Source organism: Strigops habroptila, chromosome 2 (genome assembly GCF_004027225.2).
Source record: "Strigops habroptila isolate Jane chromosome 2, bStrHab1.2.pri, whole genome shotgun sequence".
In the NCBI taxonomy this organism is placed as follows: domain Eukaryota; kingdom Metazoa; phylum Chordata; class Aves; order Psittaciformes; family Psittacidae; genus Strigops; species Strigops habroptila.
In genome coordinates, this window is record NC_044278.2 from 27,538,727 (window position 1) to 27,561,012 (window position 22,286).

The 22,286-nt window shown below is 40.1% G+C and overlaps 1 protein-coding gene across 6 annotated transcripts in view; it reads right to left on the reverse strand.

Annotated features, from left to right (window-relative positions):
* Positions 1 to 349: 349 nt before the first annotated feature.
* Positions 350 to 22,286, reverse strand: part of GRIK1 (glutamate ionotropic receptor kainate type subunit 1) — a 172,379-nt gene continuing 150,442 nt past the window's right edge. For 2 of the 6 annotated variants that reach the window (XR_003990306.1, XM_030477715.1), the window contains 4 exons: positions 21,528 to 21,745; positions 16,167 to 16,392; positions 11,541 to 11,791; positions 350 to 839 (listed from right to left, as the gene is read on the reverse strand). Coding sequence is in view for 5 of the 6 variants with exons in the window: in XM_030477715.1 (XP_030333575.1) it covers positions 684 to 839; positions 11,541 to 11,791; positions 16,167 to 16,392; positions 21,528 to 21,745 (851 nt within the window). In the remaining variant the exon portion in view is untranslated. Of the gene's footprint in view, positions 840 to 2,460; positions 7,820 to 8,967; positions 9,134 to 11,540; positions 11,792 to 16,166; positions 16,393 to 21,527; positions 21,746 to 22,286 lie in introns of those variants that run through there. The other 4 variants (XM_030477718.1, XM_030477719.1, XM_030477716.1 and 1 more) reach the window with 3 other exon arrangements.

Sequence of the window (22,286 nt, forward strand, 5' to 3'; positions counted from 1 at the left end):
TGGCTTCCCCGTTCACTGATCGTTACTTGTGTGGTTTTTCTTTTTGAACATCTAGAATCTGGAGCCACAGCATTATCTAATAATCATATTTTTAAATAAATTAAAAAGAGAAAAGATACAGAAAGCCAAGTTTCTCATGGAAAAGAACCCAAAGAGTATTCCTTACAGTACCAGAGAAAATAAGAGTAACTCATTGTTGGGTGACTTTGCATTTAGTACCTTTTTGTAGTCATTATTATTTAATTGTACGAATTTTTACTTTGGTTGTCTGGGTCCTGGTTTCTAACCAACTGTGCTCAGCAGAACGGCAATCTTTTCTTCAAAAGGAAAAAAAAATTCCACTCCCAGATTATTGGAAAAAAGAACCCTGTCTCTTGTTTATTTATTTATTTAGAAAGCCATACAGCAATGCATGGGGAGGGGAAGAGAGATGCAAAATAGGTGAGCATACAAATCCATTTCGAAAGAAATAGTGAGACACTTCCCAGGTGATTACTAGTACATCAGTCTATGTGAGCATTTAAACTGTTGTACCTCTAGATTAAAAAAAGAAACCACAGAGAATTTCTGAAGAACAAGGTAAATGTCTATATTTCAGAAATCCCACCACAATCAACTCGTAGGCAGCAACGTTTTTGTTTTGATTTTTCTTCCTGATATTTCCTCAAAGGGGTCTCTCTTGCTCACGCTATGGTTTCTTTCCTCAGTGTCCGCCTCTGGTGACAAGTAAGGATACTTGTGAATGACGATTTCCCCTTAGTTCTCGACCTTTTCTTTAACTTCTTTTGATGCTTGAGTGAAATTCCAAGCTCCTCCATTATCGCGTTGAAAGAAAGACACTGGTGGAAGACATAAATGGCATTAGACACTTCTCACTGAAGGCAGAGTTCGACCATGCCCTTTACACAAATGCTGGTTTTTAGAAGCAAGGGCCTCAGCTCTTACTGGCAGGCTCAGAAAGCTGCTTAGCTGAGTTCTGCCAGCTTTGAATAAGCCCATAAGGCATAATAGGTGAGTCTGTATCAAAGCCATGTTTTTTGCCTAACTTGACTTCCACTGAATTTAATTTAACTTTGACTTAACTAAAGCCGATTGTGAATGTTTCTGAAATTCTACACAAATGCATTTTCAATGTTTTGGTAGTTTCATATCATAAAACTTACCCTTTTTCAGTAGGTAAATTTCCTCCTGACCTTAAAAGAAAAATTATCTTTTTTAAATTACATGTATCTTAGCCACAAAAAAATGGGTATACTAGAGAAAACAAAGAACACAAAATTTGAAGATTTCTTTGTGGTTTAGTCATTTTTCCTCATGAAATTATCAGACATTCTAAAATATAGCACAGTCCTCAATCCTCTTCATTCTTCAGAAAGAATCTTTTTAAAATATTGTGTGTTGAAGAAAGGAGAAAATTACCACAAGAATAAGGTAGCTGAATGATTTAGAAAGAAAGCAGAAATCTTTTTGCTTCCCACCATCACAACATTAACAAAGACATCCTCTAAAATCTACAGCTGGAATAATTACATGTAATGCAAAAAAAAAAAAAAAAACCATGAAGAGGTGGAAGTATCTAGCAATGCAAAATGTGTTCCATGCAAATATATATAAATAGATTATTTATACATAAAATGAAGTAATGGTACCAGTACGAAACAAAGCTTTAACCTTCTTACCTTCATCAAGTTGAATAAATCCTTCCTACCAAACCATTTCTACAACTGCAGAACTGATCAGCTTTAAAACAACTGGTTAAAACTACAGCTCTTGTAAAATGACAGCGACAGCACAAAGGCATGGTTCTCTGTATCAAAAACGAATTTTCTTCTAGAGTGATACCAATGCAAGGTAAGTGATGCTCAGTTCTCAACCAGTAATAATCCAATAATGACCTCAGGTATACAAGGCTAAAAAAAAGTAAAACCAGATTTCTGATTTAAAAAGGAAAAAACCCAAGCTTTTCTAGTAGCCAGCTATTCTAGAGGAATATTTTCAAATGCAAAAGAGTATGAGGGTAACCTGCATCAATCATTCATTTAAGGTAGCAAAGGAATACCAGAGAAGCGAATTCCACACACTGTGCTTCTTCCTCTCCAGGATAAATGCTCCTTATAACATATGTAACCCTCATTCTGCAAATGAGCTCAGGGCATCACTGCATCAGTGTGCATGTGTATATTTTAAAAGTGTATGATCTTGCATATGTCATCATGTCTGTTTGTGGGAGTGGCTGCACACAGACTAAGACCCCATAGTATGTTAAATCTGTAGTTTAATATGCTCTTCCTCTGAGATGCTCAATTTTTGTTAATCTAAAATTCTTAAGTATACATAATTAAACAACCACTAAATCATGACATCCCCAAAATGTAATAGACATAGGCCAGGGCAGTGTACTGGGTTTTTTTTTTTTTTGGTGTTTTTTGGGGGGAGAGGGGGATGTTGGGGCTTTTTTGGTTTGGTTTGGTTTCTTCTTGTTGGGTTTTGCTTTTTTTTTTTTTTTTAATTCAAATTACTCTCTGGTAATAGCCAGGAATTTGCTGGTGCATTTATCATTTAAATATCCCTTTTGACAATGTAATAAAGGAATACCAGCACTACTGGAGTTAAAGGTATCTGCTGCAGGCCCATGCCCTCTGGAAGCAGCAGGTGAAGCAGGTATCATCCTAACACAGGCGCTATTCCCATGTAGGTTCAGGCTTTTTTAGAGAGTAGCACCACTTATTCACAAACTAATAAAACTGTGTGCTCTAAGTGGCTGACTTAGCTTGGATAATTTCTCTCTACTATCTTAGTTTTATTTGAGCTTTCAAAATCTAGATTAAAAAGTGATTCCAGAGCTATATGGCAAATAAGGGAAACCATTTGTAGGATTGATAGGTTTATTTTTATTTTCTTTCCCTGTTGTTCTTACCAACCTATATGTTGTGTATTTAATATTAGTCATCAGCCTCTGCAATGTGCATACAGGGATGATATTTTCAGATGAAATAATACATTTTACTGCCTTGTAATAAGCTGGTATTTTAATTTTCCAAACCGATTCATATTATTCAGACTATGCAGTTATCACAATGCCTTTCAATTTCATATAAACAAAATAGTCCCATGAAGATAATTCTGCATCTACAGATAGATATTTAAAACACATTGCTGACATTAAATATGTGAGGTATCTAATATCTGACTACATGATTTGTGAAGTGCCCATTAGTTTCACTTCCAACTCTGTTTTGAACTTTAAAATAAATATTATCAGAAAGACTTCAAGCTATTCTTAAGAATGGCTTCATGCCTAGGTCTTGCCTAAGAATTAAACTTTTGTCTAATTGTTCATCAATAGCAGTTACATCTAAAACTGAATATAAAAACATTACTGTTCTGGATGAACTTTTCTGTAAACTGATCATGTTTATCCACCCAATAAAGTATGGAAGTAGGACATTCAAAATCTGAAAAGGCTCTGTCTTATCGAGACTCTCTCCTATCCCACCCTGGCAGTGCAAGGCCCCAGTAGGTTGACCACCCAGGAGAGAGTTCGAAACACACACACTCAGCATACACTCCCAGCATGGGAGTGGGCTCAGCCATCCTACAGAGACAGTGGGTTGAGAGAGGGACATTAGGAAGGTCTACAGTGATAGCTGCTTGGGTCTTACACCTTGCAGCTCCTGCTCTGGGCTTTGTAAAAGCACAAAAGCAGTTTTCAAGTTACATTGTGCTTAGTTTCAAGGTACTTAAAGCAACTTTGGCATGAGTATTGTCGACCTGAAGCAATGAATTAAACGTAGATTTAAGACCCTGAACTGATCCTTCAAAGATCTTCCAATGGCTGTGGCCATAACTACGACTCTGATCAATTTTGTGCATGTTCCTGTGTCTGAGATCCTACCACCTTTGAGAAAACCAGTTGGAGGTGGTAAAAAGCATTTAAAAATCTGGAAGGCACAGGGCTTTCTCTGCCCCTCTGCCTTCACACAGAGCTTCAAAAGATCAAAAATAGCAATCTGAGATGAAACTTTAAACTTTCAGGGATTTGGTTAATTGTTCAGAAGGACAGTTAGAGGTGAACTTTCTTTTGAGCCCCAGCAGCACATCTCAAAATCCTATTTATCTCCATGTTTGTGTGTGCAATCAGGAAACTGAACAGATGTTTAAAAACTGGAATTGCCCTGAACTTTTCAAGCAGTAGAAAACCGTGGTAAAGAGTGAATATAAACTCAGCCAGAATGCTATAGGATTTACAGGAAAATCACAGACAAGGAAGACATTCAGCGGGGACTCCCAAGACACTCTCTGAACAGCTCCATGTCTGCAGTATAATTACAGTACCATTTACAAAGGGAATGGTGACATTAAAATTCAGTTTAGAAGGGTAATATATTGTCCTTTTAGTCTCATATTCAGATCGCCAGACTGAAAGGGTTTCTTTAAAAAGCTATATTTTTTTACAAGCTGTTAAGTCCACTTTTGAGGTCTCATGCAGAATGAGAACAGAGCAGGCATTGAGCAATATATTTAACAATAGAGTAATAAGTTTAACATTTTGCTTTTAGTCAGCTTAACTTTCTCATTCTAGCAGTGTCAAAATGCTGCAGGACATGGCATGTGAGTCTCAAAGGAAATGTCATCCTTTAAAAACAGAATAGATTTAGCTCTCCTTGTGATGTAAGACTCTTTGTCTTTGCCCTATGGTCTCTTCAGCAGGCTACAGAAGCTTGGTCATGAAGCTCCCAAATCCTTCCTTACATTCCCATACAGAAGATTGTGTTAAACGTTATGATAATTATAAATTCAAAATTTAAAAAATAACATAAGATAGATAGAAACAAGTCTGACAAAAGAATCTGTAGTCAGGCTTTATCGATCTGCTGCTTTTGCTGTTGGGCTACCACTGCAATCAAGAATTTTCAATTGCATTTTATTAACACCTCTCAAAAACAAACAAATTACAAAAACAAAACAAAACAAACCCAAACCAAAACCAAACGCAAAATCCCCACAAAACCCACACAACAAAAAAACCAAAAAACAAAAAACAAACAAAAAAACCCCACCAAAAAACCCCCCCACCAAAAACCAAATCACAACACCAAAACAAAAAACAACTCACCAAAACAAAAACAAACCCAGTGCACTGTGTTGGGGAACTGAGAACTATGAAAATCAAAGGACATGGGCCAGATTTTATTCTCAAGGAACATGTGACTGGCCCAGGCACAGAGGAAGAGGTACAGAAGTCAGGATTTCTCTTTGGCAGTGCCCTCAGAAGGACCCATAGCTGGGAGGGACACGGACATATGTCTTCTGCTGAAAGAAAAGTGATTTGTTTGTATCTAGTGCACTGAAGGAAAAATATACAAAATAGTTTCTCCTAGTGAGCAAAGTGCTGTTGAAGCATATTAAGAATCTGTTTGAGTATTCCATCATGGGTGGCTAATTGCATGAGGAGATCACTAAGTTAAGTCTTTTAAACTGTCAGAGTATATTGAACAGTGATTGTCAAAACAGTATGACAATAATCCATGGATTATTTTAACTCTTCCTCAGATATATAAACTGTTCCTCAGTTTCCTGTTTACCAGAAAAAAAATAAAACAAAACCAAAACCAACAGTAAAGCTACTTGCTCGTCTCCCAAACCATCTAAACCCAAATGGTAATGTTAAGTAAAGGCACAGATGGCCACAGTCATGTTTGGAGGTGGGATTATGGCCTGAAAGTGAAGGGGCTCAGGGGCTCCAGCTGATGTTCATTAAACAGGAGAAATTTGCAGACCTGACAACTTCACAAGAAACTGTGTTTTACAAGAACCTCAGTGAGACAGCGGATTTCTTCCTTCTCCCCTTTTTCCTTCTCCTTTGTGTCCAAAGAGCTAAAGATATGAATCTTCAAGGCTTTAATCCGACAGAGAGGGCACAAGCACATGATACTGTGGCAGTACTTTGAGGAAATATCAATCTAGTTGTGGGAGGCATTATTGCTGTGCTTGGTCTAGTTCTGTGGTGCAGGTGTGTTGTTAATCCACCCGCCTCCTTGGTCTCTGAAATGGTGATCGTAGTGCCTTTGCTACTCTCATTCTTCTCGTTTCATCCTTTCTCCCTCATTCCCCCGGCACCTTTGCCTAATTGGTTTGCAGACTGTTTAATGAGGGCAAGAACTGCCCTAAGTAAAGGTAGGCACACTGACCACAGCCAAACCAACCTGTCAATGGCTTGGCACTAGTTTATTCACAGCCCCTTTGCTTTCAATGGTAGGTGGCTTCTGTGTGTCACATCATATGCCATTTTTTGCAAACACTTATTAATTTGATTATTTTGGGAGTTCTGAGTAAAATGCAGGACCAGCAAAACAAAAAAATAATATAAAAGGACATAAGTGTATGTTTATAGCCACATTTCTCCCCAAATAGCAATGGCTATGCTTTACTGGCACCACAGCACTAGGGCTAATTGAGTCTGTTGTGGCTCATCCATCACAGGCAGAGTTGTTGTCTCTGTGCTGATTGCACAGCAAGGTCCCCACGTTGACACACACTTGAGAAAGGATCTGGATTTATTACTGGGTCCTGGATGCAGTTGCAAGGCTGCAAGTTAGGAAGATGCAATGGTGACCATCTGTATTTGTGAACAGAGTTTTTTTGTGGCCAAAATTCAAAATATAGTGGTCATAGAAGCTTAGAGTGTTGACAAGAGGAAAATCTTTGAATGCTTTAACACTTCTTCCTGAAGCTTGTTACGTCTATGCAGGAGTCCTCCCAGGTGCCATGCACTTCATGGGAGATGCTATGGGCTGTGCTTTCCTCAAGCCTTGCTGTTAACCTGAAGGCACCTGCCTTTTCCTGGAACCACAGCAAATCTTGCAAGAAATGCCTTTAGAAGCATAGATTTGTTAGCACTCTGGTGTCATCCTGCTCAGCTGCTGGCATAGCTGCTATGGAGCAAGTAAGACTTTTTACTAACTCTTTTGTAGCTAGACATGAAGCTCTGATAGGGAAAAGAGGAGCTGCTTTGTAATTCCCACAGGCAAGACAAAGTCTGTGGGGAGCTAGTCAAGGGGAAGCAATGACTGTTACTAACAATGTGACTGTTTCCTTGACAGATATGAAGATGTTTACCCAAAAAGTGACAGAAAAATTCTGGATTCTGCATTCATCTAAAAAGCAGTTAGAAAACTTGTCGAAGCTACAACCCAGAGGATTTCTTGCATAGAGCATGATGGAGGTAAACACGTTAGGAATTTTCTTTCTCCTCTGGGAGTTGAGAGAAGCTGAATTTAATTAGTTTTAAGTCTTCTACTGGGAAACTGCAAACAAAAGTGCTTTCTTAAATCAGATATACTGCAAGATGTAATTCAGGTCTTTGCTGGTAAGAAGGCTCATTTTATGAAGAACCAAAGCTTTCAAGGCCCTATTCAAACAAGTTAAAATGCCATTTTGAGCAAGACAATTTCCTGCAGTGTCTGGAGTGGAGCATAAACACTCATGTACACAAATGAGCACCGGCAGAGAAGAAGTGGTACAGCATAGTTCTGAGCAATACATCTTTGACACGAAGAATACTTAAGCCGGCTGCCAGCATAAATAGTGCTGACCAAAATTGTGACATGGATAGAAGGAAAACACATGTCACTGTATGCTCTGGCTTTTCTCAGGAGCCAGGTATAAAAGAAACGATTCCAGAGGGGAGCGGAGCTTCACCACAGCACTTCGGCGATTGAGTGTGACGGCATCCACTTGAACAAGTTTTCTAATTGCAGTAGAGCGCAGAAATAGCCCCTCAATAGAACAGATCATTAACTTGTTTGATGAGGAGGAACTGCATTGGGCAAAAAAACATAAAGTAGGTGTGAGGAGTGGGAAATGAATTAGCGAAACTGGTGGTAAGCTGGGATATAATAAGTGATACAGATAAAAGGCAATAAGGTTTTGAAAACATGGTTTGCCACGGTTCACGACACCCTACAAGCTGGCATTTATATACATTTTGTGTATCTCAAATTGTCATGTGGTTTTTGGTGGCAACAACATATTGTCTCCTGCCTTGGCAGTCCCTAGGCTAGCTGAGGACTAGAGGAAATCAAATTGTTATCTTTCAAGGGTATAAAAAGCATTCAGTACCAACTTCCTACACAAAAGTTTCCTACTGTGTTTCAATATGCAAAGCAATGCCAACGCTTTCCTATTTGATATAAATTGATATCCTGATTTTGCCTCAAAGGAGATTTCTAAGTTACAAATCCTTACAATAGTGAACATCGTCCTGTAAAAGGTATATACTGTGGGTGCCTGAGGGTGCTTTTGTTGAATATGTTCTTAAATGTTAATGGTTACATGGCATAAAATTTAACTGGTGGATAGGATTTTATGCTGTGATAGTTACTTGGAGGCTTTGGCTAATGAATTTTAAATGGATAAATTAAACTTCATTAAATATTGACACTGGGAATAAGATATGCCAGCTAAGAATCTCTGGCTGCTTATAATAGGGGTTCAGAAAGTTAATGGAGCCCTGCAGGTTGTTTTCTGAGGTTTATAAAGAACTGGCTGGCCCTCTTGCTGAATGCTTTGGCAGAAAGCAAGCAAAATATTTCTCCATGCTTTTAGTAATGTGATTGCCATGGGTTTACTTAGGTTTGGTACGAGATGAAAGGGAGGTAAATAATTTTTCTTACCTGAAAAAGGTGATTTACTCCATGAAATGACACGATGATAATTGTACATAGAGACTGTGATAATTCTTAAAATCTACACACTCTATTGTGTTCGCTTTTTGCTGTAGGTGTAATTATTTTCTGTGATATGCATTTAAACTGCCCAAATTTCCAAGACTTTGACAATTTGTGTTAGATAAACTTATCTCCTGCTGAAGCAAGAGGCACTTTGAAGTCATTAACTATGTGTTGGTGAGTACAACCTTTGCCATTATGTGTACTGTTTAAGTTTAATGTTTTCCATCAGACACACCTTTTCTCTTTCCTGACTATACAGTGTGAATTGAGGGCTGTGTTCGAATCCCTCGCTCCTCTCGGATTAACTTGCCACAGTCTAACTCCGTAGATAAGGTGGTGCCAGATGTGGAGTTGGACGGATGGGTTTGCTTACACTGTAGTCCATAAAAGAAACAAAAGGCCTTGCATGCAAAAAAAGAAAAATGGAGAAAATAAATAAATGAAAGAAGTAAAATTAAAAACAAACATGAGAATGAGATTCAAAGTCTATTTAAATCAAAAGGGATTCTATTTGTGGAAATAGAAAAGTCATAGATTGCACTTGACTTATGCTTTGGATTAGCTTAGTGATAATATACACTATATAGCATTTTCCATCTAAGCTTCTTATTTCACCAAAATAAAAATAAAATGAACTGAGAGAAATCAGAAAGTAACGCTGGAATCTCTGGTTTTCTACTTTCTGTAAAATTACTTTTGGAAAAGAAGTACGATGTTGTCACATTAGCTCACTTAAAGATTTTAATTATTAAGAGGCTGCCTATATATAATAAGCAATACATTGCTGTGAAACAAACAGTACTAGTTTCTGAAATGGTGTGTGTATGTATGTATGTATGTATCCCTGAATACTATGTTATTCACCCAACATATTGCTAAGTAAATCAATGTTCTCTCATGATATAAAGCTTTAGGTCTACTGCAATTATAACTTCAGGACTTTCTCAGACTCCTGAAGAGTTTCCAGGATATTCTGCATCTATTAGCATTTATACTAAGCATTTTAATTAGCTGCAACTGTTCCCTAAAACATGTTTGAATGAAAGATCTCCTGAGACATGAATGAAACACAGATACATTCTTTATGTATTTTGTGCTAAAACTGTCCTATAGGGTTAAAATATTAATCAGAAAGCTGCAAAATGTCTAAAATACAGTCATCCTTTATCTTTGACTTATTCCAAAACAGGGACACTTTAATTAATACGGCCTGCAAAATTGCTCCACGTGAGCTGTGTCTGTTGTTCGTAGACAGTGCCATTGCCTTTAACAAGGGCTTGCTCATGCACACTTGGAGATGTCTTCACGGTCAGGAGCTGCTCTCTCCTGCAGGATACTGTGAGGACCAAGTTCACTAACATTGGCATTAGGCATCATAGATCCAAAATAACAGCAAGAGATGTTTGGAAAATGAAGACGCGTGGTGGGATTCATCTCATTTCCTTTCAGCTGTCTGAACAGCAGGCATGTAGCCTTCGCTTACGGTGATCCCCTACTAGAAGCAAGGAGATACAGCTGATTTATCCTACCCAAAATCAGACGTTATCCTCTCGAGGCCCTCAGCCCTGGCTGCTTGTTTTTGCTGAAGTGTCAATCCCTCTCACATCTCAGCACCATTGCTATATGCAGTGTAAACTGCACCCCTGAGACCGAGATCAGAATGTTCCCCATTTCCTCTCACTCACCCCTCCTGCCTTTGTTAAGCTTATTTTCTTCAACAGTCATTTCTGGCATTTCTATCAGCAGCCTTGCAGGATTATACCTTGGATGAAGAGCATGAATTCCCCAAGGAAAACCTCCTGTCTTTACGATCTAGAAGTGCAAAGTGAGTTTAAACAAGTCACTTTGAAGTAGATGCCTGGTGTCTAGAAGCCTGAAGTTAGGTTATATGAACCTGCCTCTTGATGACTGCATCAGAGGCCACTTGCAGTGCAATGTGACCCTCGTCCCTACGATAAGTCCTATTGAAGTGAAAAGGACCAGGGCAGCGATGGCAATTGAGCCAAACAGGGCCACATCAGGGTCCAGGATATGGCCAGAACCAAACCAGCACCAGGGAAGGCAACCAGAGTAAGAGGGCTGGCGGACAACTTCAAGAACAGACTTGTGTCTTGTTTCTTTTACAGTGGCTGGTGGTTCAGTAAACGGGTGTTTACAATCTATTTTCATGACTGATTCTATCTCACAAACAGCTGTAACACTCAAGGCATGATTTATACGCAGCATTTCCTCTGTTTTCCCTCTGCCCTTTTAAATTGCTCCTTATACTTCCTTGAATCTATAAGCAGAATTTCTTTGGCTCCACGATCTTACTTTCCTGTGGCATCCATCAACTTTCAGTAGGACTCCCTGCCTTAAAATGCATGATTCAGCATAGTGTATAAATCCCTGGCTACGAAAAAAATGCTTTCTAGAGCAAGAGAAAAATTACAGTTGGGGGTTTGGAAGTACACTCTTGTTGTTACTCAAAGGGCTGATGCTAATGCCATATGAAAAAAAAAACAACAGTTGTTTTTTATTTCCTTCCAATGTAATTTATACTTTAAGTCTTAAAGATCAAGCAGAAACTGTTTGAGAAATTAATTGCTCTTGTTCTGCACTGCCATACTAAGGAGCACTAATTGGACTGTGGGTGAGGTATGTCCCTGTTCTTATTCATAAGTTATTTATCCTTAGTGTGAGAAATGCATGGTGAGAGTTCAGTAATACAAAATCTGCACTCCAGCAGAGATATATAATGCAGTCACCTCCACATCCACAAAAATCAGCCTCCCAGAAACATAAGCAAGCTGGGAATGGATGACTCACCTGCTCAATATCACTGTTTTTCCTTGATTTATATATAAATTCACCAATGGCTACAAACACCGAAAGAACAAGCCCTGCAGCGAGCACTATGAAGATGCCCCCAATATTCTCCACCCCGAGAGCACTGGCTTCTTTGCTGTCCTCCTCAGGGCAGCCATTGCCTCGCCACCACTTTTCCTTCATCATGTGCAGCTTTCCCTCCTCCTGGAGCTGGAGGATGGCGATGGTGATCTTGTCTCTGTAAGGAGACCCTGCAAGGGGAGAGCAAGACCTGTCAGTGCTGGCCGCAGCAAAGTGAAGTCAGGGAGGGAGCAAGCTGCTGCTATATGAAGCAAAAGTGCTCCCTTATCACAAGATTGATTATTCCAGCTAGAAGTCTTGGGATTTTTTCAGCTGGAAGGGGGAAAAGGATTATCTGTTGGTGTCTGCCCTGGGGACTGGAAAGCAGAAGGCTCCTTTGGTGTGGTTATTTGAGAATTTATTATAATTTCTAGGCTCTCCTACCGAGGTTTATTTAAGCCTTGGCTGTGGGTTTTCTTGCTAAGTAATTCCTCCATATCATGTTTGAATATTGCTTTGAGCATCCTTTGAGGCTTTCCACTTTGCATCTCTCCTATTTACTTCAACATCTGTTTATTTTTCCTACTGCATGTAAAATGAGTAGCTGTCTAAGAAAAGCCCACAGACAGATACATTCTCTTCTCATTTATACCTGCATTAGACGACAACTCCAGCTACCTAACAGCTTATAAGAACAATGGGCGGCCAAGTCTTCTTTTCCATGACTTGCAACAGTGTCAGCACTGCAAGCTGAAAATAGAAACTATTTTATGCTTTTTTTTTGCAGGCCAACAGCTTGCTAAATGATGTGTCTTCAGGCTCAGCAGCATTGATGGGCCTGTACTGTATCTGGCAAATAGCTGGGTCACGTTGGGTGGTTCAGTCTGTTCAGGTTTGCCTCTCACACACTCTGCTCTGGCTCTCCATCTCCCAAAATCTCTGCCATCCCTTCAGCCAACTTGTGCTGCTGCAGGAGCACAAGGCTGTCGCCCCAGAAAGGGACAAAGGAGAGGCTTGCCCCTCACCCGGCTTCTGGAGCAGCACTTAGCTAAAGGAAATTGCTACTGATTATATTATGCTGCCAGAAATTTAAGTTATCAACAATAACAGCAGCAATCCTGGTAGTAATTAAAATAGACAAGTGGAAGTTGGTTTTGGCACTGTGAGAGAGACTTTATGTGGCAAGCATTTTATGATAGCAAGCAGGAGAGGGTTACAAGAAAGGCTGTTTGACACCAAAGGCATGTATGTACCTCCAGATCCTAACATCTTGGACTTCCTGCAGTTGGAAGCATTTAGTGTCTGGGCTGAAATAGTGTCACCAGCCATTTGTCCACGTAGCTAACTACCTTCCATCCTTTCCTCTCCTTTAGCACATTAATGAGAGTGTTTTCTTAAACAGTAATTTTACCAAAAGTCACATTTTTCTGCAAATTAAAGCAGTTGCAATTCTCAATCTGATCAAGGTAAACAAACTTTTAAGGCAGAACATGTGCCAGAATTTGAGTGATAGCAAGGTACACATAGACTTAAGAAAAATCTCACTAGGCACTGCTTTTGTGTCTTTATGCTAAATAGCCTTGGAAACCTGGCCTCACAGCTTCAGTTTTCTTTCTCATGTTGCCATGCAGGACATTATTAAAAATAATTGTACGATGAATACAAGTCCCTCTCTCTGCTTTCCATTTCCTTTAGCCCACAGCATTGTTTGAGGAGGATCAGTGTGAAAAACATTGCAGTTCTTTGTTTTGTTGCGCCAACACTCAGCTATTTTTCAGTGTCTCTTACTGCCAGCACTAGGACATGCTGTGACCACAGATGCCAGGAGACATGTCAGATTATACAAAGTCCATCTGGGAAGCCAGCAATCAGCAGCCACTGGTTGAGGTAGCCAGCTTTGAAAGGAAAATACGCCTGCTGTAAGTACAGATGATTTCTATGCATGCTATTAAAGAACCAAAAATAAGCCCAACAGAAAATAAAACAGAAACACCTGCAAAAACAGAGAAGTGAATTATTGCCACTGAAAACACCAGTGCCTCTCAGAAGAAAGAACAGAATAGTTACTACCTTAGGTGAGGTTTGTCGCCCTGATAGCTGAAGACTGTTTGTAGGATTGTAGGACTCTTCTATTTTCCCTTGTCTGAAAGGACATAGCTGTTAGGTAAAGTGAAGCAGCCTCGGTCACAGTGCAGGATTTGTGGAGATATTCATTCTTTCTTGTGATGCTTATGTTGCCAGCAGAATTATCGCAATTCATCTTGAGGGTAACAGGTATATCTATATTTCTACGTGTGCTCTTAAGGTTTGTCAAGCGTGCCTGGAGTGCTGGATTGGTGATGTTTTATTGGTGAGCATTAAAACTGCACACAAATCCATCTCAACACCTCTTTGAATATTCAGCATATCATTTATGGCCTCTGAGCTATTAACAACTTACCTCTCAGGCCAAGAAATGCATCTATCTACTTTCTTAGCAGTCTCCCAAGTAACTGGTAATAGCTTTAATGTTAGAATTAGTAGCATCAGCACTGGCTGGGATACTGGAATTAGTACCTATCCTGACATTTATAATAATGTTGCTTTCTTCAACTGGATTCTTCACAGGGTGACGTTTTGCACAGGTTTTGCTTAGAGGTGCCTTTGCTACAGCAGTACTTCGAGAGTGCATTAAGTTCACCATCAAGCATTGCAGCAGATTTTTAATTAGTAATGGTCTTTGCCAAGAATCTGATGAAAGCCCTCCTCTCTCTGACCCATTGGCTCTTTAATGAACATAAACAGAGACATTTGTTGATGTACCTAAATCCTCTTTATCCGAACTCAGCACAAAGAAGTTGGAAGACAGCCTATATTTGCAGGTCTTTTACTTGCAGAAGATGCTCTGATAAAATAGTACATTTCCTGGATTTGTAGAACTTTCAAAAATTATCCTTCTTGTTTCTTTGGGAGCCAAACAGTGTTGATATTCAGCTCATTCACTGGAAATTTGGGAGTGTGGGGCATATGTTTGCTGCTGAAAACTCTAGCCATGTGTTTGTGCATTCTGCTGAAGGAACAAACGCAGACACCAGTTTAGACCTGCTGAAACTTCGGTGTTATGGGTCATGGACAAGTTTTTGGTTTTTTGGTGGGGTTTTTTTTTGTTAGTTTGTTTGTTTTTTCTATACAGCTTCTGAAATCAATAGTCTTGAATGCTGTGAGAAAACCAGCAGAGCCTCTGGGGCCCATCTGAATTGTAGAAGGATCTCCACAGCTTACCTTGTTTATGAAATCAATCATTTAAGAATTTAAGATGCCTAATGGCACTGCATTATTCCACAAGGCTTGGAGATATCTATTCCCCTGAATTTTGCTGGTTTTCCTTATGAAAAAATTAAAGCACATTTATCATACAAGAAACATCTTATAAATACATTTCACAGCTGTATTTCCAACGGATGTGCTCTCTCTGAGGACTACCATCTGTTCCAATTATTCCTTCATTGTTCTTGGTTTAAATTGTGGCAGCTTTATAACTGCAATGAAACTTTTGCCGTACATTTTTCTTTATTTGGGATTTTAGCTTTGGTATCATTTTCCTCAGGGTGAGCAGGCTGTTCTAACATAGCCAGTGGAAAAATAGACTTAAAATTTTATCTGCATGGCAATCTGAGGTACTCAATAGCATAAAGAATCACAGTTCAAAGTGCAGTGGTGTTTCTCCCTTATTCATATCTGCTCTACTAAGAAACTGATGGACAAAATACTTCACCTGCTATATCTGTGTAAACTGATAGTGCTTTGAAGACAATAAAATTGCATAGCTATTAAGTGAGTGTGGCATGGTAAATGCATATATGAGCAGTATGGAGAAGTATATTATACAGGAAAAATATCTGGCTGCCCAGTGCCGATTATTCACAAGAATACAGCACAAAAAGTCTGACACACTTTCTAATTCTCTACAATTACAAGATCTTGAAAAGGACACCAGATATGCTAAAAAATGTCTGCTGGAAAGATATCACAGAGATTGGAAGTCTTAAGACTCCACTTAGCTCAAAATATTGAAATCATTGATGCAGATGCAGAATTTTGCAATTGCTTCTTGCTGTTCTTATGTGTTACTTGGAGGTCATCAAACTGATCAGAATTTCATCTCTTTTCATACAGCTTTCTCGAGGATGAATACATGGTACATAACATTTGTCCTGCCCACTTCTGTTTTCCCAGAGACACTACCTGATTTCTCAAACCAAACCAAATTTCAGTAGAGCGACTTGCACCTTGAGCACCACAAAGTGTACCCAGTTTGCTATGAATGGGATGCTCCAGAAGGCAAGCAGGTCACTCGACCTCATTCCGCAGATGTAGCCTGGACTGCTATATTCCATCTTGCTAGCAGTTACGGCTTGCAGATGAGCAGGGCAAGAGTAGATGTTTTGCCTACAGGGAGGCTCCTAGGGTTTCTTTTGATGTGAAAGGTTTCTAAAGGACTAGGGCATGATTCAAATGGCCATCTAAACTTCTGAAGGGGACATTGCTGATTGCGCTCCACACCACCTGTGCTGGAAAGCATCTTACCAATAGGAGTTCCCACGCCGTAGCCTTTCGAATCAATGAGCCCCCCAATCTGGGTGAGATTGCAGTTTCTCTGAGTCACATATTCTATGCTGGTCGACTCCATTAGCAGCGCATAGTCTGTTGTGAGCACACGCTGGATTCCTTCATCATTGTTCTTCACCAGCGCTGTCTGCTGCCTGCTGCTCATGAATGCCCACATCTTCTCATATGTTGATATTTTGGATTTCTGAGGAGGGAAAATGAGGGCACAGAATCACACTGGCACCCAAATTACACTTGTAAAATATTCCTCAGCCTTTTGTTGTGACCGATGCAAATAGCACATTGTCAAAGAGAATTGGTAGCAGGGTTTTCCCTCCTGCAGCTTTTCTCTCTTGCTGTGCTTTATGCTGAGGAATCTCATTTTTCACTTTCTTTGCAGTGCCAGGAACTTCACTACTGGCACGGCTATGAAGTGCTTTGAAGTTTTTTGGGCTAATGCTGTTACATGGATTACAGCACATAACCCAGCTAAATTAGTGCAGCTGGATACTGTTGCGCTCAGAAGCAGCACGCAGAAGCCACTGCTTCTGAGCGCAACAGCATTTGCGAGGGCAAACGCACTACTCCAAAAGCCTGATGATGAATCAAGTACTGGGTCTTTTGTTGTGATACCACTTGCCTAGAAGTCATGTGCTTCAAGGATAAAGCTTGAGAAACAAACTCAAAATGGCTTCTAAGCAAACTTCTGCTTTTTGCTTTCCATTACAGTCAGACTTAAGGACTTCATCCTCCTCCCACTGAAGTTAAGGGGGAATTTGCCATGAGCGTGTACATGTCCTGTGTCAATGCCCAGATGCGCAAGGAAGTGGGATGCCAGCAGCCCCAGCTGCCTCTATACAGTGTTGAATATCCCTTCCTTCCCCCTTCTTTCCCTGTGCTGTGGGAGCTCACAAGGCACCCTGCAGGGTAAGGCAGTGCCAGTGCCCCCTTGTTCGCACTTCTGCCTTTGTTGGAGGATATGAAAAAACCCCTGAACCTGCTTAGGGACAGGTGGGAGCCTTGTGCCTGCAACCCTCAAGGTGTGCTACCTGCAAACGAAAAACCTTCAAGTGCTCTCACAGTGCTAACATGATCAAACCTGTCTCTTTCTTGTACGCTCTCAAACAACATGGAGCACACAATGTCACTTGGACCATTAGAAACTGTAAACAGAAATTCTTTTGTCACAAGACAGCAAAGTAGAACTACTCTGTGCTGCAGCCTAGCATGAGCCCGACACACACAAACCAAGTCTTTAATGTAAATATGGGTTGAAGGTCCTCCACACACTTACATTTCCCCAGTTCTGAGGCAGTAGATACTCACTTCCTTCATGGGCCCTATCTTTGGTTTGTAGCCATCACAGCTGATTTTGGACTTACTGTGTGGAGACTATATGTGCTTATTAAACACCAGTGGATGGGGGATTCCCATGACAAGTTGATTTTCTGGTTCTTTGAGCTTTAAATGCTAATATGCTTCACCTGTAAATTCAACACCTGTGAGTGTTGCCTAAATTCCACTTAAGTTTGGTAAGCCACAGGATACCGCTAAGCTTTGAAGATGGTTAAGTGGCTCTTTACTAGTAGAAACAATTTTTACTGCTCAGTTGGGAATATTTTTTTGAAATTGATGATAAGTTTATGCAGTAGATTGAGTCTGATATTGAATTTACTGGAAGGATGTATTCCATATTCAGATGAGTTTGCAAGAAAGAGCTTCTCAGCTTGCCAACTCCCTTTTTTTTCAGGATAGATCATATGTCAATTTCTGGCCTTCAAATTCTCATTGATTTCAGAGGAAACATGTCTGCACATCAGAAGGTAGGGGCTGGCAAGAGTTACAACATGAGATTAAGATCTATTATCACAGAGGGGCAAGAAAGCAATGGAAGATTTATAGACATGTTTAAAACAGCAGGACAGCAGTTTGTGTGTGTCATGATTTGTGGATGTGAAACATCTTGCCTTCTGTTGGACTTTTCCCAAATTTGGACATTCATGCAGATGGTGAATGCTGCCTGAGATCCTGCTGGCTCACGTGCCTAAAATCCCATCCCCTTGCTGGAGCACTCCTTAACTGTCCAGGCCCTGTTTTCTGGGTATTTTCATCTGGTATGGCTGGATCTGGGATCTGTGTACAGGGAGGAGGCTGACTCTGAGATTTTTTCAAGGTCAGAACTCCATTTCTTACCCACAAATAATTTCAATTGCTTTTGTTTTCATTACCCCCAATACCCGGGTAGAAGGCATAGTCACTGCAGAAGCTTTCTAGAAAATATTACCTCTTTAACAATAGTTATTCTGAGGACATTGTTACAACAGGGATACTAGTGTAAGGCATTCAAAATTAGTGGAAAACCACAACTGTTAGTATATGCATTCTAAACAAGACTAAATAAAAAGTGATTGAAGCTTGAATAAATGCAGAACAAATTTTCAGAAAAGCAGTGGAAGTACCTTGCTTTTCTCATATGGTTGCCAACCTGTATCACATCCAGTTGTTGCATTGGGTAATGTCATCTTTCAGGGGCTTCCTGCTGCTGCTTTAAGCACAATGTCTTAAACCAAAGTCCTTCAGAGTTTTCTTCATGTCAGAATCTTTTTCTGAATTTGATGTCTTCAGAAAGCCTTTTGCCAAGTGTGTCTCTTACAGTCCTGAAAATCAGGCTCCTCTGGTCTTTTCATCTGATGCCCTGCATGGAAGGGACTTTCTTCTTGTTCTTTCCTCCATAGTGAGGAATTCCTGGAGTGTCATGGTTGTTCTTTAAAAAAATATTGGTCTGAAAGAGTCTTCTATTTCTCTTGGCATTTCTTGGTTTGAGTACTGTACATAGCCCTGAGCTAAACCAAATCTTGCAACACAGGAAGCACCTGAAATAATGACCAGCCCTGCGCTACCCTTCTGCAGGATATTTTTACTGCTGTTGCACCTGCTTGTGCTGATTCCTCCTTTCCCTGTTCCCATCACATCAGCACTCCCAGGTGGCAGGACCATTTCTGCAGCACAGGCTGCCCATCGTGAAAAGCAACTTTCACCCCAGCTCAGCTCTTCCAGCCCTTGAATCCCAGGGGTATGGCTATCAGGGGGTACTCCTGGGCATTAGGGTGTTCCCGGAGTCCATTGCAGCATGGAACAGCTCAGGGGAAACTGTCCAGTCCAGGTCAGGAATTCACATCTCCCAAAAAAGAGGCAGAGTTATTCCAGGTGTCTTCTCTAGAACTGGTATGGCAAAGGTGCTTTTTCTTAAACTATACCATAATGCACATGCAATGTGGGCACAGGAGTAACTGCTGCCCAGAAACCCTTACCCTTGCCTTCTCCTACTTCCCAGGTCTCTCTCCCCGGTGTGTGTGTGGGGGTGTGCTTACTTATGTCAAGAAGCATATACAGTATTTCACAGTCCAGGGGAGGCAAAGTCATTCCCGCACAGAGCACACAGTATTCCTTTTGCATACACAAGTATCTATGGTACTTATTGTACAGAGACTACTCTGTGATTTTTATTTTATTTTATTTTATTAAGTTTTGGACAGCATAAAGAAATCCTAATCTTGTGAAAATCTTGAAGGGTTTCTCTAATAAAAATAACAACACCTTTTCTATAACACTGTGTACATGTCACTGGTTTACAAGTGTGATAAATTGTGTTTTTCATGCATCTTTCACTATCTCACTTTCGCTGTTCCAGAGAATCCACCTCCATTCTGTACAAAACCTAGTATCCTTTCATTTGTATTTGTGTACACATGTATTTCAGGCACAAGTAAGCTAGCATCTATAGCATACAAATATTTAATCACCTTGTCCTTTTTTTTTTATTGTCTCACATTCTTTTAAGCCTACAAATTTTAACCTCAGAGATTAATGGTGGAAAAAAAATCAGTGTAAAGCTGGAAGCAGCTCTAGAAAATTGTTCTGAATTTCTCATGAAATTCAGGAGCTATTTCCTCTAAAAATATACGGAAGCAACAGGCTTTGAAGTTTTCTCTCTGATGCTGAATTTGATTTCAGAATAGCAATGGCAGTGACCATCTTTGGGCAGTGAAGAGCTTTTAGACCAAGGATGTTTCCCAGAGTCCTTCAGAAGGTGGCACAGCTGCTTTCTCCTGCAGTTTGCAGGAATATCTTCAGATGGGTTTCCCAGCATATCTTAATGGAAATGTCAGCTCATCCTTTAAAGAACTGACTATAACTAGGCTCTGAAAAATACTGTAGTTTGTGTGTTTCTTTCAGCATGGAAACATTTCTATTCAGCCACAGGAGAGCCATTATAAGGGCAGTTCATGCCTGAGAGCTCCAGCAGGGATAGCCTACCATCAGATCTATTACATCATTGGAATGTCCTTGATGAGCATTACTGGTTTTGAGAGGTGACCCAAATACTCTAGCCAAGATCCTTTTTGTGTGTAAGCATTTTGCCTCATGTGGAAGCATAAGGGCTTGTGGTTAAAGCGGGGCAGGGGGCTTGGGCTGGAGTAGCAGATGAGAGGGATCATGCGTGGCACAGGTATTATTTTGCCCCACATGCTGCTTCCTCACAGTGTCTCATTCTCTTCAAAGGCACGTCATATTTGACTATCTATAAACATCGTTCTTAGATGCTATGGTGAAAAGGTTGATACCAGTTCATTCAGTGTTTAACTTCCCTGCTGAGACTACTGATGAAGCTGCTAATTAATTCTAATTGTCACAGGATTTTTTCACATGTCTCCTGTATTTATAGCTTGTTTGCTTTCACATTGACATTTTATGAGATTAATCCATTTTGTATGTAATTAATATTAATACTAAAAAAAAAAAGAAAAATGCAGTTATCTACAAAGCAATTAGCCACAGAAAAGGATCTTTTACTTATGGATGTGTTCATGTGTGCATGTAGCCCATATATTAATAATCTGTGTGGTATTGACCATGGACCATTTTAAAAAAGGGACAAATTTGCATTTTACTGCATTTTACTGTATTATTGCCTGCGGTACAAATGTGACCAGAAGTGATCTTGGCCAAGCGGCTGGAAGGAGATGAGATCCCACCCTGAGAAGCAACCTGGAGCAGAATGTCTTCAGGTCTATGCCCCCGTTCCCTTCAGATCCTCCCATCAAAGGCACAGGCTTGTGCCTCACGACAGTACAGCATCAGATTGTTTCTCCATATGTCTTGGGGGAAAATCTCCATCTTTTACTTAAATATTGCTGAAGGATCCTCTATGGATTTGCGCAAATGATGTATTCACCTATGATGCTAATCCTTTCAAATCTTGTGATTCTATCTCACTATTTTCTTGCTGGAGGGCCTTGAGTCAGCCCAGCTGTACAGAGCTGGCTGATGCCATCTTACCTTGAAGAAGGTCATTGTGGATCCGTCTCTAACAGCCCCGTACTCTATCTTGGTTTGCTTTGCCAAATCATCTGCTGAATCAATGGGGGATTCCATCCTCTCCACAGTCAAGAAGGCAGCCAGGTTGGCAGTATAGGATGAGATTATGATTAAGGTGAAAAACCACCATATTCCTCCAACTATTCTGGTAGAAAGAGCTTTGGGCATCAGCTCTGATCCTGTTACAATATTATCAAAACAATCATATTAAAATGATGCTGAAAGATGCCTTTCCTGATACCACAGACTGTTTTTAGGCACAGAATGCTTTTATGAGCTGTAGTATGATAAAATGATTTAAACAATAATCTCACAGATGCACAGCTAACATTTACAATGGTAACACACTGTGAAGAGGATATATGCTATGATATATGACAAATGGAGTTATCCTAGGGTCTAAGCCCCATTACATTTCTGAGCTAATGCTCACTGTGATATGAACCTCTTACATTCCTAGCAAGCTATACTAGTATTTTTGTCCATTACCTGAATCTCTTTTTGCTAGTATATTGTAATCAGTTTTTTAACTGATTTTTGTAATCAGTTTTTTAAAGAGATCTTTAGCAGAATGTTGTTCTTTTCAATGCTTGTTCTAGTTACAAGCTACCTGGCAGAAATATCTTACAAGAGAAACCTGCCCTGTGCACCCTATCGACATACCTAAGCAGAAACAGGGCAATCAATACAGTTCCACTGAACTCATTGGCCTGTGTGAAC